The 18,998-nt window shown below is 44.6% G+C and overlaps 2 protein-coding genes across 3 annotated transcripts; one reads left to right on the top strand and one right to left on the bottom strand.

Moving 5' to 3' along the window:
- Nucleotides 1-10: 10 nt before the first annotated feature.
- Nucleotides 11-4,768, bottom strand: wdcp (WD repeat and coiled coil containing). Of its 2 annotated transcripts, none has more exons than XM_086167414.1 (4): nt 4,637-4,768; nt 1,857-3,763; nt 1,561-1,681; nt 11-1,022 (listed from the first exon to the last, which is right to left on the bottom strand). In XM_086167414.1, the coding sequence occupies exons 2-4, from the start codon at nt 3,741-3,743 to the stop codon at nt 829-831; spliced, it is 2,202 nt and encodes a 733-aa protein (XP_086023540.1). In that variant the 5' UTR covers nt 3,744-3,763; nt 4,637-4,768; the 3' UTR covers nt 11-828. The 2 variants fall into 2 exon arrangements, with proteins under 2 accessions (XP_086023540.1, XP_086023541.1); XM_086167415.1 differs by lacking the exon at nt 4,637-4,768 and adding an exon at nt 3,863-4,019.
- Nucleotides 4,769-4,914: 146 nt separating this feature from the next.
- On the top strand, nt 4,915-18,873 carry fkbp1b (FKBP prolyl isomerase 1B). The gene is made up of 4 exons (XM_086167418.1): nt 4,915-5,177; nt 7,194-7,241; nt 16,243-16,355; nt 18,107-18,873. The coding sequence occupies exons 1-4, from the start codon at nt 5,141-5,143 to the stop codon at nt 18,233-18,235; spliced, it is 327 nt and encodes a 108-aa protein (XP_086023544.1). The 5' UTR covers nt 4,915-5,140; the 3' UTR covers nt 18,236-18,873.
- Nucleotides 18,874-18,998: the final 125 nt, after the last annotated feature.

The following is an 18,998-nucleotide window of genomic DNA, read 5'->3' as shown; positions in this document are numbered from 1 at the left end:
TCTGGGGATTTATTAATCCATTTTCTGGGTGCACATGGTGGGCGAAAGCTAATCCTAGCCGACGTTGGACAAGAAGCTTCGACCGTCAACCATTCGCTCTCGATGTCACAAAGCCTTCGCTTGACCGCGTGTTCGGGAGTGAATCTCCCGATCAGATTTATCGATCGGGCTTTAAGTTTCGGGGATCTTTGTGGATTGATTCACAGTATCATGCTGAATGTGCACTGGTCAGAAAAGCACAGAAAGGCGAAATAAATCAACCAACTATTTATTGAGCAAAAAAAAAAAAAAGCAAGGAATGAGTCAAGAATAACAAAGATAATAGAAAGAAAAAAAATGACTGTAGAAAAATACTTTTTCTTTATATTTAAAGTCATTTTTCGTGAACGTGCATCATTTTTACATTCATCTAAGTCCATAACGTCCATAATCCTTTGACATTTGTTTAAACACGAACCCCAAACTACGTCTCTTGATACGTTCCTTCATTTTTTGCCCGAATCCCAGCGGTGACGGCAGCGAGGGCCGATCGTGAATGAATGAATGAATGAATGAAGACTGAGTTTGTCGTCGGCGCCGAACTGGACGGCGTCACATCGAGAGGAATTAAACCGTACATTCTCGGATCTTCCCTTACGTTCAACCTCCGTACGGATGCGTTGACGCGAAACCGTAACCATAAAAGCCTTTCCAAAGCACAACGCGACCCGAGGTTGCATTCGTAAAAAGTGTGAGAGAAAAGCTCTGCTTGTCTTTTCAGAACGGTGGGCGTTGCTAGACTTTCCAACATGTTGTAAGCAGCGGGGAAGCAGACGCTGTCGCCGGCCGCTATGTGGAAGCCTCTCCGGCGCTGTTGGGGTTCTGGCCCGGGGCCGGGCTGGTCGGGCACGAGGCCTCCGGACTGCCGGGGGTTCGGAGGGTAGTTTTCCGCTTCCCGTTCCTCACGGTCAGCTCTTCTTTGGGTTTGAATGTCAGCGGCACGAAGCCGTCCGGGTCGGCTACCAGGACGATCCACAGCGGACCTGGAAGAGGAAGAAGCGGAAGACGCACAAGTTTCAACGGCAAACAGGCCACGAACCGCCGAGCCCAGAACTGGACCGGACTTCTTTGTTTTGAGGAGACGAGGATCACCGAAACACTACGTCCATTAAACGGCGGTAAGCCGCTTTCGTTTTAAACCTTGTAATCTGTCCTGGGCCTTTAATCACTTCCAATATTAGCCCACATGCGCGTAAACAGAACAATGCTTAAACGTCGCATTTCCCTGAATTCGATAGATTCTCTATCATCGGAACTTCACTCCGAATTTTTACGTTTTTTTTCACTGATCTCGTAAAGGAGAAACATGATATGCAAAGACCCGAGAAGGGAATCCCATCACATGCTCGCTGAAAATACTCACCGAGACCGAGGAAGACCTTCTTAAGAGGCCTAGCGGGGGTTTCCTCGAAGTGGTTCCCAAAGATTAACCTTGTTTACTCTCACAACATGCACTAAACAGAAACAGCTAGCCGACTTTTAACTCGTCGCAAGCGTCCAACTCGTCCAAACCTAACGTACCGTACAGCATCTCCACGATGGCGAGGCTGAAGAGGTCTTGGAGGGCTCGCAGGCACAACTTTCCGTCGCACAGCAGCACCGGCCTCCGCTCGTCGATGAACACGTTCTCCGAAAGCTGTTTCTGGATTCGGACGCGGCGTCGGAGGCGAACGCACGCGGCCACCGACGGGAACGAGACACTCGTCAATTCACTGGTCCGAAGAAGCTAAATGAATATTTGATTCTCCACCATGTGCGGTTGTTACATCTCTACCTTGTATCAAATGTGACCGGACCAACATAGAGAACCAGCTTACCTGGCAGGTGACGTTGACGTAAGGGGGTTCCGAGGCGTTGGGGTAAACACACAGGGCCTTCTTGCCGTTTTGGGTGTGATCTCTGATTTCCGTCAGGCACTGCTGTACGTCCGCAAATCGCGTAAAAAGCCTCTCCATGTTGTGGACCAGCTGCTCCAGGGCTCGCTCCCTGGACCTTTCGTGCATGGGCAGCGTCTGCTCCGCGCCGAGCCGGTCCGACGGCTCCGGCCGCGGCGAGCTGGCTCTGCTCGAGTCCCTGCTGGCCTGGCCGGCGACGGCCAGGCTGGCCATGCGGTTGACGTGGTCCATGTCGAAATTCTCCACCGTGACGGAGGAGGCGCTGGACAGGGCTTGCTCGGAGACGTCCCCGGAGCTGGCGGCTCGGCTCGGCTCGACGCTCTTCACCTCCTCCACCAGCCTGCGCCTGTTCCCTGGTGAACGGACTACTCCCCCTCCAGGCAACACCAGATCCTTTATCCCCGGGCGCTCCCTGTCATCTTTGGACAGATGCTCCGAGTGCCTCCTAATCCTCGCGTTGATATTAGGAGGCTCGGGAGTGTGAGCGCCGGGGGACTGCGGGATCGAAGCCTCTCCGTCGTACATCAGCTCCTTGGCGAGGAGACGGAGGACGTATTTATCTGTGTTTGAGGTTGGCAGGAAAGTGGGGTCGTTTGACTTCTGCTTGCCCACCATCACCAGAAGCGTCTTGTCGTTCAGAAAGCACACTCCTTTGGGCCTCTCGTTGGTCTGCAGGGAGATCTGCTGGATGTTGGGCATGGCCGAGGAGGTGATGCAGTACACCAGCACCATGTTGCACGAGTTGGAAGCCACGGCGACGGTGGAAGCATGCGGATCGAAAGCCACGATGTCCGGGACCAGAATCCCGGGGATGCTGACTTTGCGAGTGGTCGTCACTTTGCGCTCGTAGGTGATCAGGATGAGGTGCGAAGAGTCCTGGCCGCTGCCCGTCACCGTGTCCCTACGACGCAGGTGAATGAGGGGGCTGGGGTCCGAGCGACGGTGCCTCGCGAGGAGGTGCGTCAGGTCCAGAGGGCCCGAGCTGGGGAAGTAAGGCCTTTCAGACTCCAGGGACTTTCGTCTGGAGTCCAAAACGCTGTCGTCGTCCGACATGGCGGTTTGGGAGCTTCGCGGCGACTCGGCATCGGTCGGCATATCGAAAGTTAGGCCTGCGTTCAACCCACAGATCTTATCCAAGGGGAGCTCCGTGGCCACAGCGACCTGAGCCTCCCCTGTGGCCTCCATGGCACAGATGTAGCCCCCCACGTCGAATATGGGGCAGAAGGAGCAAGGCGCCAGGCTCTTCTGGATGTCATTCCAGATGTAGGAGTGAAGAGCGCTGCCTATGGCCACCACCAGACGCGTGCCGTCTTTGGTCCAGCAAGCGCAGTGGATGAGCCCGCTGCCTTTTATATCCGCTTTGATTCTCCGGTTGTCCACTCTGACCGTGAACAGCACGGACGCGTCCCTTTTCGTCAGGATGGCCAAAATGTCCAGCTTCGGGTGCCAAACGCAGCCTTGGGAGAGCACGGGGAAAGGCTCGCTCATCTCGCAGGTCTGAGTGCACAGCAGCTTGTTCTGCTCCAGAGCGCTGAGCTGCAGCTGCCAGACGGAGACGTGCTTTTTGTGTTGAACGGCCAGCAAGGCGGGGGAGTCGGAGCAACACAGCGGGCCCCAGAAGAGGCCGAAGACGTGCTCGAACTGCCCGATGACATTGGTGTCTCCGAATTTCACCTCCCCGTTGATGAAGTAGAGAGCCGTCAAGCACACCTGCTTGCCGTCCGTCCACGCTATGCCGTGTAAGGGATGTATGGCTTGATGGAGGGCGTTGACTCCCGTCCTGAGCAGCTTTGCCTTGCCAAGATCCATCCCGGCGCTTGAGAAGAAGGCTTGCAAAAGGGTAGAAGCAGAACGATTCAAAAGGACGACATTTACGGCAGGGACCGGTGTCTCCGCCGAATGGGTCTTGTATGAGCGGTTATTGCTACCTATGCAGATTAAGACGAGCAAAAGCCTCTCCCGAGTCCCCTTCCAAGTACATGCCTTAATCCCTTCTCCCTCTGAGCTGCCGCCGTGGTGACGAACATACAGCTGATTACGTCTGAATGACCTTATCAAAGGCACGGGTTCTGTCGGGACCCGAGGACGTTAACTTCAGGCCAGGTCTGGTCGGGGTGTGTACTTGTACTTTCGCAAATCTCACGAATCCGACACTTTCCCCATTCTGAGTTTAATCGTCCCCAAACAGAGCAGAAACATCTACAAGCTAAAGAAAACCCAATCCGGAATTTAGTCATGCTATAGCACCGCATATTCCATTTATATTCATATTACATAATTTCCTCCAGGATCAATTAGGTATGTGTGAATGCTGACATCTGAATAGATATTATTGACACCCGTGGTTAAACTGAGCAAATAACAGGATGTTTACTGATGCTGAAACTGTTGACACGTTGTTTTATTCAACAATGTTAGATAAGGTGAAGTTGTTATCTTTATTATAAAGATTCCACGTGTCAGAGAGTAGAAATAAAGCAAATTAAACGAAAAAAAATAACGAGGCCATTACTTTCAAAGTAAGCTAACATTCAAATTGATATTTTGCAATCTATGAATGCTTTTCAGTTCAAAATGGAAAGAAAGAAAAAAAATCACATTTGTAACCACCAAAAGAATCATGACTTGATTGAAACTGTGATTCACAACACCATTTATGCAAACTAAAAAAATCGATGAGAGGATTTTGAACAGGAACCTACCTTGAATGCTAAAGTGTGTTCATAAAGTTCATAACGTAGTCGCTAACCCGGAAGCAAAGCGAGAGTGGGATTTTCGATGCATCATGGGAGTTGTAGTCCACTAAACCCGAGCTAGCTCTCGTTCAGCGTCTCTCCGGTGGATGGCGCTGAATGCCCGGACGATTTTCAAAATCCTTTGTTAGTCCAAGCGAGAGAGAAACAACACTCACGCTTATTCCTACGATAATTCGACGGCGACGGGAACTCAAACCGGCGTGTTTGACTCACGATGCTTGACGACTCGACGGCGGCCGATACGTGACGCGGAAGGAGACGTGCGCGAAACAGCTGCGCACCGCGACGCCGCGGCGGCTCGAAGTGGAGCCAGTGCTGTCAGGCGGCGGCGGCGCGGCTCCGCAGCACCGACACACCGTTACGACTCGGAGAATACATGCTGTGTATCCCCCGTCTTCCGGCTGTCATTGGACCTTTTTCCTCCGGTGTTCATCTCCGAGTACCGCCACCATGGGTGTAGAGGTTGAAACAATATCCCCCGGTGATGGTAAGTTGATTTATTCGCCTGTATGGTGCTTCGATGCGGCGGCGGAGGAGGCGGAGGCGGCGGCGGTGGTGGTGGCGGTGGTGGTGGGGCGGCTCGTATGTTCTCTTGGAATTTTGCTCGATGATTGTAGAAAATAAAAGATAATTCACATTTTAAACAAACTTTATATACATATTAGGAGACATTGTTGTCTCTGCTAGACCATCGTTAATTCCCATTTTTTCTTGGACACAGTAAAACGGTCCATAATAGCTAAACTTTAAGTTGTATTTATTAATTACCACGGACTACTTAACGGCTCATCCTTCTAGAACTCTCCATACTTTCTGCTTTGGTCAACCTATAAGTCAATGATGGCACACAAAACATTCAGATTTTACACATTTAGCGATGTTAGTTTTATTAATTTGAATCAAATGAGCATATTTGTGATGCTGGTTTACATAAAAAAAATCTGTGAAAGAAACTCTGTTTTAAACCCTGGTTTGGAAGGATGGAGGCTGTGAGGTCAATAAACAATGTCAATAATTTGCTAGATTGAAATATTGATTGTTTTGTATATATTTCCAGCTAAAAGCCACATTTGGTCATGCTGTTGTGTTTTTTAAATGTTACACATTTAGTTCATTAATCCCATTTCTATTACATCACCCATTCTTTCAAAAGTTGTCCATGAAAGATGACCAGCAAGCCATTACGAGTATATTCACTTTACATGGTTTACTCAATATTGTGTTTTAAATGTAAAACCATCTCCAGCCCTTTGATTATAATTGTCTGACATTTTACAATTATGCCGAGATGCATCTCACTGTTATCCAATCTCTGGAATCTTACACAATGTTTGGCTGAATGTCACATTTACAAGTTTATTTATTCCAACCAACACATAATTTCCTTTTCATTCATTCGTTGTTTTTCTGCAGTTGTCAGGTTTTGCTGTGCTCGAGACAAAGATATCTGTGTGGCCGGATGCAAGCTGAGTCCCGTGTTTCCATTGTTTTCCGTTTGGAAAATTACCCTGGGTTTTTTTTGCTCAATGACAGGGGTTTAATTAATTGTTTCCTCGATCGCGAATGGGGAAAAATGATCGAGACTCAGAGGGTTAATTGTTCAGTTTAGTAATCAAGTAATCATCGGCATAATAACAAACACAAATTAAAACAGTGCATTTGAATACTGTTGCAATAACAAGCCACGACAAGAAAAAAAACGACAAGGTAGCGTCAGGTGTCTTTCAGACCTGCTTTCAATAATAATTTTGTTTTTCCGAAGAAATTTTCAACCACCTTCTGTTAAACCGAATCCTACGATCATTGTCCCATTCCTCATGTGTCGTCCTCTCGATACCAGAGCTAACGCTGTGCTAATGTCAGGCAAGTTCTTGAAAAATTGGGTTGATTTGTTTCGGTGTTGGAAAAGAAAACACAATTTCACTCTGCTATTGATTTCCACGAGCGGCCAGAATTAAAATTCATGGAACATAACGAGGGAGTCCTTGCCAAAGTTTTTGCATCCCTTGTCGCCGTTCACGGGGCGTGCCAGCCTTTCTGCTGCGCGCAAGCGAAAAATGTACTCTTATTATGTATTTTATAAAGGAAGGAGTTTGGCCTCTGGAGCGCTTGAGTAAACACACAGCTAGCTTAGCATTCGGCTGTGAGCAGCATCCACAGCCTTTACAAGTAGATTGAAACGCTCGCGGATTCCTCTGTGTTTAATTCTATTGCGGAACGTGATAAGTGGGATGTAAATGAAGACAGTCGGAAATACTTCAAGTCCGTTCAGCGTTCGATAACTGAGAAAAGACTTAACGGGTGATGGCTCATGTTTCTCAATGAAATGAAACCGGTGGAGATCATCTGTCTTCAGTGTGTCCGAAGGCTAAAAGATGGTTCTGGTACTTCTGCCGGAAAACATCTCCCCTATTTCTCAACCACAGCGAGATAGCGCGGGTGCAAAAGAGTCTGAGCTGTTCAAATAAACACAAATGTGTGCTTAATCTCTTTTTCCCGACAGGAAGGACATTTCCGAAGAAAGGCCAGACATGTGTTGTTCATTACATAGGTGAGTAACCTTTTCTGCGCTTTCATCAAACATGAGACCACGTGATTTTTTTTCCCCTCTCATTGCTGTGAGAGCAAACGTGTCTTGCTACTGCACAGCCCAGAAAATATTAGCTTTGAAGGACAATCTTTATGTCTCAATGTGCCAATGTTAGTTTGAACTGCTGAGTTTTACTTTTATTTGTCTACGTGTATTTGCCTTTCCTCTCTTTGGTCTCTTGTCTGACAATATCAAGGCGGGACTGTAGGACGGCAGACATTTGGGAAATTAATTTGGGTTATTCTGTGCCTCGGGCTTGGGGCTCCAGACATCTGGGTCAGACAAAAAGTAAACAAAGCGTTATCCACATATCATCGGGCTGACTTGGAATCACCAGGTTTATTACATGGTTATAGATCCCAGTTGTCACTCTTTGATGCCAGCGCCGTCGACAACCGTCGCAGTTGAAGCGCGTGTTCGCCTTTGTCAGCGACTCCGGGTTTGAAATTGCTATATTAATCCTGATTACCAAGCTTTGTGAAAGAACTGGGAGTTTGACTTGTGTGTGATTTTTAATCAGATGCCGCATAACAAGCACCGCAGAACTTTTTCTTGGATAATGGAAAGAGTAATCAGATTTGTTTCCCCTTGGGCCTGATCCTTGCATAGCTCAGCTACTAAGGTGACAAATTATGCAATAAGTGGAGCTCGCGCGCCTCAGAATGGGAAGTTGGTGTTTTGAGATATAACTCAAACCGCAGTTTAACGAAGGGGGAAAGAAACATGGTTTCCGTTGACAAATGAGACCATTTGTTTTGCCACGCAGTGAAGCTTATATCCACCTGTCAGATAAGCCATATATTGAGTTACAATGCAGTCATGAAGAAACAGGAGTCCTGTTTATCCATCTTTTGTTGACTCCTGTTTTTTCGAGTTGATCATTTGGTTGCAATTCTCCACAGAGATCTCTTTCGGGATTACAGGGGAACAGAATGGTATTTGCATTTCTGAAATTGCCAAAAAATTACATTTGACTCAGCAATAATATCTCTCTCCAGGAATCATGGCCCAGCCGCTGAAGATAACTTGCTTACAAGAATGTTGATCAGATTCTCTGCATAGCCAGACCTCGATTTCCAAAAGAAATTTCTTTAAAATGTTTTTTTTTTGCAGCAGCAGCATGCAAGACAAATTCCAACATTTTCGTTGCACCAAAGAGAAAGCAGACATGTCTCCAGCCCTTCAATGTCATGTGAACTGGCCCTTTTTAAAGCTTATTTCATACGTTTCATTATAAAACAGAATGATTAACTCGTTTCCTTCTTTACCAACCACAAGAGCTTCACCCAGTAAGGCTGTTGGTTATCATCTTCATCAAATAAATTCGACAAAAGACAAAAAAGTTGAAAAATGATATAGTATTCCAAGGGCTGTGTTGAATGTAAGATGTCAGAGATGAAAGAATTTTTTTCCAATGTGTGTTGGGGTGGTCCATTCTAAGCCACCTCGCTGCAGACCTATTATTATCTCTCTTATGTTGCGATTCTACCAGAAGCAGTACCGTGTCTGCTTTTGCCTGCTAAAAAATCTGCATCCTCCACCACTATGTGGTGACCATTCTACTGCATCCCCGACAAGAGTTGGGAAAATGATGATAAAGACGTTGAAGGAATTCTTCGAAAATAAAATATCTGTCCAAATTATTCATAAACGTCACAAGAGATCCAAAAAAAATCCTAAAGTTAGCTGAAATGATCTACTTTTTAAAAGTAATTTGCCCACTAGTTTATGGAATCTTGATACTATGCCGTGTTTGAATTGGCAAGAGGTTACATCGATATAAATTGCTGAGAGGAAAGAAATCCTATCCAAGCAATTGCTTCAATAACAGCCAGAAAGTACCTTAAAGTCAGCCGTTGAAGACCACCCACGGAAATGTTTGAACTGGCGCAGCGAGCAGAGAGACAAGAGAGAAACATGAAATAACACATGACTTGACTTAAAAAAGCCAAACAAGAAATTGTGCTTTTTGTCATTAGGTTGTATTTCGATGTTGTTGTGGACTTCTGTCTTTATTGTTATCCGTTTGAAAGGCGATGAGAGAATCAACCTTTACTCACTTGCAAAACCAGTATGCTCAGGAAAGAAGAGATGAGAACGCTGCTGTGTCGGGAGTATAACACAGTTATACAAGAATGGATCCAGGCAGTCGTGTTAGTCTTCTTTTGCTGTCGTAGGCGGTTAGTTTTCCAAGAATTTGCATGAAAGTGTAGTTACACTGAACCCCGTTTGGTATAGAGACACAAGATTACTCGAAGGTCCCATAAAGAGGTGAGAGGTAATGTAGGTTCGCTTGTTGGAGGACCGAAGCCCTTTCAATTCATCCAGCTGGCCCAGAACCCCAGACTGCACCCTTCTTTGGCATCCGTTTCCCAGATAGCAGAGTGCATAGATAAATAGCCGCGGCTAGGAAGAGGGCTTTTTTTTTTTTCTCCAATGTATCATGTTATATGAAACCCTCTCTCATTTAACAGCATTTAATGTGCACAAACTACACACATTGCTGTTTTGATACGCTCAGAGACGCTCAGACATGTGTGAGTGACCCGTCTCTGACACCGGTGCGAGTTGTGATTTCCCAAATTAGGTGAGCGATCATTACCTCCAGGCTTAAGGGACTCTGGGCCAAGAGACAGGCGGAGCGAAATGATTATCCAAGGCCTTCACTCATTAAAAGACTGGCTTTTTTTTCCAGCGCTGTGTGATTCCCTCTGTCGGATTAGTAATAACCGACACACAAGGGAATCCGACACCATACAGTGAATCACCTTTGGATTTAATGAATTAAAAAAAAACAAAACTTGATTAATGCTTTTGAAAGCCGTCATGTAATCTCCTAAAAACAGCAAGAAATTTCTTGGAAAAATCAGAATCAAAGTGGGAAACATTTACATTAAAATGGGCTGGAAAATAATCAAAAATGGGAGGAAGGCAAACAAGAATTTCCATTAATTTGATTGGAAGTCCTGCTTTATTTCTATCTGCTATTATGAATAAATAATGTAAAGTCAGATTAGGAGTGTTTGTTTTCAAGCAAAAAAGAAACGGGTACTTGTATTTTTCAAGGTATTCCATGGAAGTGTTCTTCGCTCTTTTATCTAACATAAACAATTATGGATTTAAAAATTAATCCCCTCCCCGGTGCCATCTAATCACAAATTCCTATTTACACCTCGTAATTGGTGTGACAGAAATCAGCGGAAAGATAACAGTATATTTTGACGGTACGCACCGAGTCGGGACCTGAGCCGAGATGAGAACCAGATGCGACAACGTTGGCATTGTACGTGACGTCATGCCTAAATGTGGACGTCATGCCTTACCATGTTTGAGCTCTGGAGCCTCATGGCCCTCACTGTGCATAGCAAAAATAGACAGAGCCGCTGGGTTGTGTGTCAGGAGATGCCCAACTGTCCCTCCCAACAGAGAAGGTTGCAGGAAGTGCACCAATGCAAACATTCAAAAGTTCAAAACAGTGAGGAAATGAATCGGACGAGAGAATAATCATCATAATAAATCAGTTTGAAGTGTTGCTTTACGGAGGCGCGGGGACTCCCGGCATTGTGACAGAAAGGTTTCATAGAAAGTAGGACCAGGCAAGAAGGGTTGGAATTTAACGTCACAGAAATCTGTTGCCTGATCGTACATTTATATTAACTACAATATTTGTTCCAGAATGCTGAATCTCCCTTCAGAAAGGCGGCATGAATACTTTCAGACGGTTCCCCGCATTTAATTCCACAATTTCAAGAAGTAGAACATGTGAAGCAATTTTGGTGACATTTCCGAGGTTATTTCTTGCTGTGTCGAAGTAAGAAATGTACAGCTTTTTTTTCTTTTTAAGGGACTAGTCGCTAAATTACTCGTTGGTCTTTTACAAGTGACATAATTGGAGATACCTAAATTAGAAACCAGGTTTGCCCGTTGGGTTTTTGTCAAAGTGTGCCCTCCGAGCTGGAATCCTCATGGAGATTAGATTGAAAATCTTCTGCTACACCCTGACAATAAAATGGGGCAGGACTCGGAAGAATACGAGTTACTGAGCAACAAAGCCCAGGGGAACACGGTGAAGACTTTTCTTTCTAATTGTGGCTAAAATCAAGTGCTCTGCGGGCTTCGATACAGTCTTTGCTGAAAATACCGGTCGTAAATCATTCGACGTCCTCCCAGTCGGTCGCCCGTGTTATATCAGCGGCGTGAAACTGAATAAGATTCTTAATGTTCAGGAGTTTGAGCTCGCAGCTGTGAACTTCAGTGACAAACGCAGGTTTGTCGAAGACAGATAGCTTTACACGCATCTCATATCTCGTTTCATCCGCACTTCAGGCCGTTATGTTGGCTGCCATTTTAGATGGGGTGGAGGGAGTGCGGGGGTTGGAAGGCAGGATACAGTAAACCTCGGTAAAAATACCCTCGCCTCTTATGAAGTACGGCTTTTCCCTGATCCGACCAAAACAAGTGAAAGCTTCTCATGGGGTGGGAGGGTGGCGGAGGAGCCGGCCTTCCAGCCGCAGGAAGAGGGACGGGGCTTTATTTTTCCAGGGACCCCACCCTGGCTGAGAGTGATAACAGAGTTGTGATAAAAGTGGGGATTGAGATTAAATGTAGGTGTTTTTGCTCTCTTGTTTGGCGCGGCCCACTTCAAGCCTTGCAGTTTTCTGACGATATTTAAACACAGCATGTGTTAGACTAACATTTTTTTTTTTTTTCTAATTAGATGCCTCTTAAAGACACCATTGCTGTGCATTATCTTTTTCACAGGAAATGTTTTTCCCCCCCAAGCTTTTTTTTTTTCAGTGGTTCATGTGTTGCGGCACTCCTAATAGCTCATCCTCAGCTCTTATAGTTCCTCTTATACCCGGAGATCTATTTATTTTTGGAAGCCCAAGGAGTATGGTATGGGTGCAAATTTGTCCCATCACAGAACAGCGATGTTAGCTTCTGGTTTTACTGTAATTGTGTTTCGGATGAAACCTGGACAAAGATGAATTTGAATTTATATGACAAACTGTTTCTAAATAAACTAGTTCTCTTGTTTGTCTGGTTTAAACTTTTTTTTTCTTTGACTAAAGCTAAATGCTTAATTATTTTTCTTTCCTTCTCTATTAATAAGAGATATCATTGGATGCACTGACAGTGTGAGTCACTAAAACAGCCTTTAGTATAAAAAGCACTGGAGTCACATAGGATCCAAATCAGAGATTTATATAATGCCCTCCAGTCAGTGAGGTGGCGGCTCTTTGCCCAATCTTGTTTTGCAAGGCACACCAAAAAACAGAAGTAATAAACCGAAAGCCCACCGGACACCATTTATTTATCGAGGAACTCGGATAGAGAAAGAACTGGCATCGGTGCAAAGACTCCCAGTTGCCCGACGAAGGAACAGCAAGTTTGGCATGAGTCGCGGAGCCCCCAAAAAGACTTTCCCCTCTGGCTCGCATTGAGAAAGAGGTGGCCGCTAAAAGCTGAGTGCCAACCCTGTGAAATGAGCCGTTTAACGTCCCTGATTTGATTCATTTAATACATTAACATTTCATCGGTCTAGATGAGTCACAGGGGTAAATTATTTTAAGGTGTTCGCAATGGAAGGCTACACTAAAATAAATGCAGCTTTAATACCAACGCCGAGCGGCTCTGCTTCCAATACCGCATCGGAATTCTATTAAACGTCAATCCTAGACACATGGACAAATGACAGATGTCGGTCATTATCTTAGTAAATCATGTATGAAGTTAATATGGTGGCTCAGTGGCTTCCGCTTCACACACAGGAGGTCCGTGGCTGGATTCCGATGGAGTTTGCATGTTCTCTGTTCGTCTGCACGGATTTCCTCTCTCGGCCCAAAAATATGTAGGCTTTTTATTGGAGACGTGTGAATGAATGCGAGAGCGAATGGTTAAATGTCTCTGTGTGGCGCCGCTATGGGATGCTGCCTCTCGCCCAATGATAAGTGGCATTGACTCCAGCCTCCGTGAACCTGAGTGCAGGACAAGCGGTAACGATAATGAATGAACGCAGTAAATATGCTAACGCTTAATAACAAGGTTAGCATGTGCACATACAATAGGTGGCGGCCAGAGCAGAGAAGCATGGGAGACGAATGTACAAAGCTGCTTTTTCTGGATCAGCGACGTAGGAAAAAGATTTTCAATTGTTGGGGTATTGTTAGTTTTTCGGCATTTTTTTCCTCAACTACGTAGAGCAGTAGTAGCAACATTTGAATAAACACCATTAATCTCTTATCATGAGTATCCCTTACCATCTGTTTGCTACTGGCTTCCTACCTGGAAAATGTGCCTATCAATACTTTCCTACAAGTTGAAGCGGCGCTGCCAAATACTGAACCCCTCCTCTTTTTCTTGCAGTTAATGCACGAATGCTTTCACTCGCTACCGCCCGGATGCCCCGCAGCAGGTGGTACTCAACCACGTTTTTTTGCACTCGATTCAATCCTTGCTTGGGAACGAGCCCAACCCACTCGGATCCGGGCCTGTGCGATTCTTGGAAATGGCGCGCCGACTAAGTATAGGGGGGGTGAAATGATAGGAGGTATACAGTACCGACATTGAACTGACTTGATGAACCTGACCTGATCACTGAACTTCACTTCAGGCGCGCCTTTAATTCCCACGTGTTTGCGATAGATGAACTGTCACAGGGTAAAAGACAAATCAGATAAGATCACGCTGAACTTCCAGAATAACGATGGATATTTTTCCTTTACCTACCATTTACCCGAGGTTTATAAGTCTACTGACCGTGTTGAAATTTGGCAACAAGGATCTAGTCTTTGTGCAATATTATCTGATTATTGTCTCTGATTCCCAGTAAATCTGTTACTCTGTTCAAGTATTTACTACATGCGTTCAAAATTGATCCACATTCACGTACAATAAAAGTGGTGGCATGAAGTAAAATCTGCTCATTAATGTCACTGTTGATTTAAAGACATTGTTCAAGTGTTAACATTCATCTGCCGCTGTGTTATCGGAAAAGTGAAAGATGTTGCCCAACAACTTGTCCAGAGGTAATTTAACAAAACAAACAAAGGATAGTTTATATGTTTAATCAGAGTATTTCAGTGAGAAAATAATGGCGCAGAGCATTAAACTCAATTAAACAGCTTTGCTGAACAGGAACCATGCTGATAAATAACAATAAGATTTTAATGAGAAAAAAAAAGCCACATTCGGGGAAAAAAAAAACAAAAAAGGGAAAACATTAGAATGAGCGTCAGAGAGATTTTATCGACCCAAAACAGGAGCTGCAGCCGCAGGAGAACAGAAGACATTAAACCCGAGATGTCCCGATCCAAATGTTCCAGTCCCAGGATGAACACCAATCCAATACCGGTGTTAAGTAAGGCGGATGCATCTTTTTGTCCTTGTCAAAGAGACAGAAATCATCTTCCGTTTCGTCGGGAAACATCGGGCTCGACTCGAAGCCCAACGTTCCCCATCGGGCTGCAATAATTGTCAGTTTAGAACGATTCGGCTGCGTGAAACGAGAGCAAAACCGTAAATGGAACCTTCAAACCACGTCCTGGTGCCGACGAACTAAACAACCTGCAAATAATTTCAACAATCGAGAAAAGTATAAATAGATCAGCCGCAAACCAGTGGCGTTGATATCTGATCTGGATATTTGTGTATCTCGTGGATCTATATTTGTCATTGCCATTTCATTGGTGCGGCCCAACATCACACAAATTATTCACCCGAATCGCCGCTGTTGGATTTGAAAGTGTCTTCTGAGCCTGACTGGAAACCGGTTTGAATCCCGTCTGAATTCACATTGTCCGTAGCCTCTGTTGTCAAACAATATCTTTGCTGATTAAATACATTCTTGCAAACTTTGCCATCAAGTTGACAAGACTCTTTAACAGTAAAAAATTTTCGGTGCTGCCTTAACGATCAACCAAAAGACAAAAAAAATCTGTAAGATGAGGAGAAAACAAAAAGAAAAAAAAAGTATTTTGAAGAAAAGTTACCAGACTTAAAAGACAAAGAGTTGAATCTGTTTTATTTGAAGGTTTTATTGCCAGTATTTTATGCAACTTCTCTTTTCAGCCGTATTTTGTATGTGTCTTACAGAATAGCTAATTTTCAGCACCATTTTTTGTGTTTTATTTCTTATTATTTGACTGAATTTTTTTGTTTTTTACTGATTTCTCTCAGCGCAGAGTCTTCGGGTTCTTCTTTTGCCGAATGGGATTTACAATCAGCTGTTCAACACTGAACAAACTGCCACGACAAAGGTCTTTACACAAAATTAGCAAGAATAATGTAATTTGACTTATTTTGCAGTCATATTTGTAATATTTTCAACCTTTCTTTGATTCATGAATATCATTTTTCTCTCCTGACCCCATTTTTTTTAAAACTCAAATAACCTTTACATTTGTTACCCGCATCTGAAACGGGCCTCGGCACAGCAGCCCAGCTTCCCTCAGGTGAAAATGCCCGAGCACAGATTGTTGCAGGTTACAAATGAAACTGGACAAGGTTCCCTCTGTCTGTGTTTTAATGGTTCCACTGGTTATTACTCTGTCTGATCCGCCAGCCAGTGTTGGGAAGGAGCACAGTCCAACCCCGCGCCGCCTTTTGTTCGCCTCGCTCTCCCTGTGGTCTAGATACTGGCGAGCCATGGCCTAGTTAACTTTAAAAATAATCCGCTAAACCAGGCCATTGCTCCCGGATTTCCTTTGTTCATTTGGATAATTGAAACAGAACCAAGATCCTGATAAGAAGCCCCACCGGTTCGAGACGGGAGCCAAATATTCCTTTGTGCCTTTTAATCTTTTTCACAACATAAAAACTTGTAGAGGAAGGGTGTGTGTGTGTGTGTGTGTGTGTGTGTGTGTGTGTGTTGGTGTTACGTTACACTGTGATAAACTGCAAAGCAAGTACAAACGGCGGCGGGGGAGGGTGCAGCCAGATTAATTTCTTTTGTCTTTGGCAGGTATGCTGCAGAATGGAAAGAAGTTCGACTCCTCTCGAGACAGAAACAAGCCCTTCAAGTTCAAAATTGGACGCATGGAGGTCATTAAAGGCTGGGAGGAGGGAGTTGCACAGGTACTGAATAACCATCCTGGATGTCAGAAGGAAAACTGATGCTGTGCTTCTCATTTCGGCTGAAACAAAAGTGACAAAATAAAATGGAATACCATGGGAGAATTTCAATTTTACACACAGCAGGTTGTGAATCCTACAATAGAGGTGCAGCAGTCAGACAAGAAAGGAATCTAAAAATATACAATAAAATAAAAAAGAAAGATAAAGAGAATAAACAATACACACATAAAGTATAAATATGTGCAAAAAGTGGCAACAATCAGCATACAACAATGCGAATGAATGAATGAATCAGTGAATGAAAGAATGAATGAGAAGATGACTGTTGAGAGCAAAGTTTGTTATGAAACAACAGCTGTCAGGAAGGAGCTGCCAAATCTCTCTCTCCTTTGCACATTTGGGGTGAGATGATGATGAGCTGAGTTTTTATTTTGATTTCTATGAATAATTTCATCTTAAGTCGCAGGTTTTCATCCGACATGATTGATGACAACCTCTCATTCTGCACCATTTCCAGTCAGAGACTTAGAGCTGGAAGTCGGAGGGAAATCTTAAGCGTCGTAGGGGAGTCTAACCGGAGTCGCAGCGCCCCCGTCATCTAGGGCATTTAGTGCAAGCTGGTCGTCTTACAGTCGGGGCACAATCTTTGCCCAGTCTTGGGGTTACGACAACATCACATGTGCTTGACATCATCGCAAGTTGTGTTACATCACCGTAAAGACCGAATCAACAACCAATAGATGATCTCCGACAAATCCGGAAACAGGAAACCTGGCACGGCGTGACGGGAAAATGTTACACGATGGGAAAATCATTTATTTGTAGTTTTCCACAAGTCTTTGAAACTCTAAAAACTAGTCTTTAGATGGAGTGAGATGATAGTTTTACATGAGTCTTTTCAAAGATCTGCTGTGTAGGACTAGCTGTCGATATCCCTCGATAAAAGCATACTTAAGGCACCGATGAGACCCTGTGGGGTTCAAGTGAGCGATGGCTTCCTTCGGGTTGTCAAGTAAGCGCCCTCCTTCATGGATGTTTGGCCCCTGACATCTCCAGAGGGTTCAGCAGTGAATCCCAGAGTCCCAGGTTCACTCCCTAGATGCCACCAGCTCACTTGAAGGCCCAAGTTGGATCCTTTCTCTTCATCCACAGCCACTGGCTCCTGTTCTCAGCAGCCTCGTAGAGGTCCTTGACTGCCTGTCTGTGGGCGCGTCCTTGTACTCCCATCTCCCTGAGTAGCCTAGATGTTGAAGTAGCTCAAAATCTTCTCCAAGTCTTTAGTTGTAAGCCCAGTGTAAATGATGAACACGGACAAAAGATCTCAAATGTTCCCCTGATCTGGACGTCTTTTATGTCTCCTTCGCTTGTTTGCTCGTGTGCAGAGTAAACATGGATGTATTATCTCCTTTAGAATATCAAAAATAGAAACGACTAACAGTAAAGTCATTAGATTCAAGATTAAGATTGAAGATTCAAAGTGTTTGTTGTCGAACGTGTTTCCCTGTACAGTGAAATTGCTACTTTGCTGTCCTTGCTGCATTTAGATATGTAGTGATAAGAAATAATGATAATGTAAACATTCTTCTAACAATGTGCAGTGTTAGCAGTGCAGGTAAGACATTTGAGCGCAGCTTGTTGTGCACAACTCACAAAGTGCAGGTGTAAGGATGATGGATTCACTGACGAAGTTGGAATTTGTGCGTGAGAAGCGCATCATGATCATTCTGACCCGCTTTGTTGTTTTTCTTCAGATGAGCCTGGGCCAGAGGGTGAAAATCACCTGCACGCCGGACATGGCTTATGGAGCAACAGGTCATCCTGGGGTCATCCCCCCAAACGCCACGCTCATTTTCGACGTGGAACTGCTCAAGCTGGAGTGACGTCTTCAGTGAATTGCGAGGCAGAAGCAGACAGACCACATCTGACTGCTAGAGCCCGATGTCCAATCTCTCCTCTTCTTTGATTTCTCATCTTCATAGTCCAATATTTATATGTATCCACTGCTGCTTTCTTGCCATCTTATCATAATAGATGCTTCAAGAAGTTTCAATTTTCATGCATAAATGAACCACGTATTGAATTCTGTTTCTCGATTCAGTTTACCTATAAGTTATTTTCTTTCGAGTTCCTTAAAACGTTGTATTTTCTTGAAGCAAGAAGAAATCGATCCTTTCAACAAAAAGTCGAACCACGTTGTCGTCAAAACATACACTGCCTTACCGTTTCAGCGACAGAGGAAAGGTACATGTGGAAAGTACAATACTTCTGCTCTGCATCTTGACTGGGCATTAACTACCACTGTCTGCATTGCCACTTTGATAAAGGACTGTCTTGCTGAATGCTCAGAATGATGTTGCTATGTTTAGTATATTTTATATCCCCCATTAAACAATTTCTGCAAGCATCCCCTCTCCAATCAACCCTCTCCAATACTGTACTAAAATGTGCAAGAGCCATTGCTGCTGTCCAATTATTGACCAACTGTTGAATAAAAATGGCATGTACAGTGTTGACAAAACTTTCATGTGTTTAATTGCGCTCGTATTTGATTTTTGCATTGTTGTTTATTATTGATCGGCACAGTGGCGTAGCGGTTAGCGCTCCCTTGCACGGTTCATTCGACCGGGAGGTCCTTTGCCTTTC

The sequence above is a fragment of the Fistularia commersonii genome, chromosome 20, assembly GCF_037954325.1.
Source record: "Fistularia commersonii isolate RoL2024-O1a breed Wild chromosome 20, RoL_Fcom_v1.0, whole genome shotgun sequence".
NCBI lineage: Eukaryota > Metazoa > Chordata > Actinopteri > Syngnathiformes > Fistulariidae > Fistularia > Fistularia commersonii.
The sequence above is the reverse complement of the archived record's forward strand: the minus strand, read 5'-3'. Positions and strand labels throughout refer to the sequence as shown.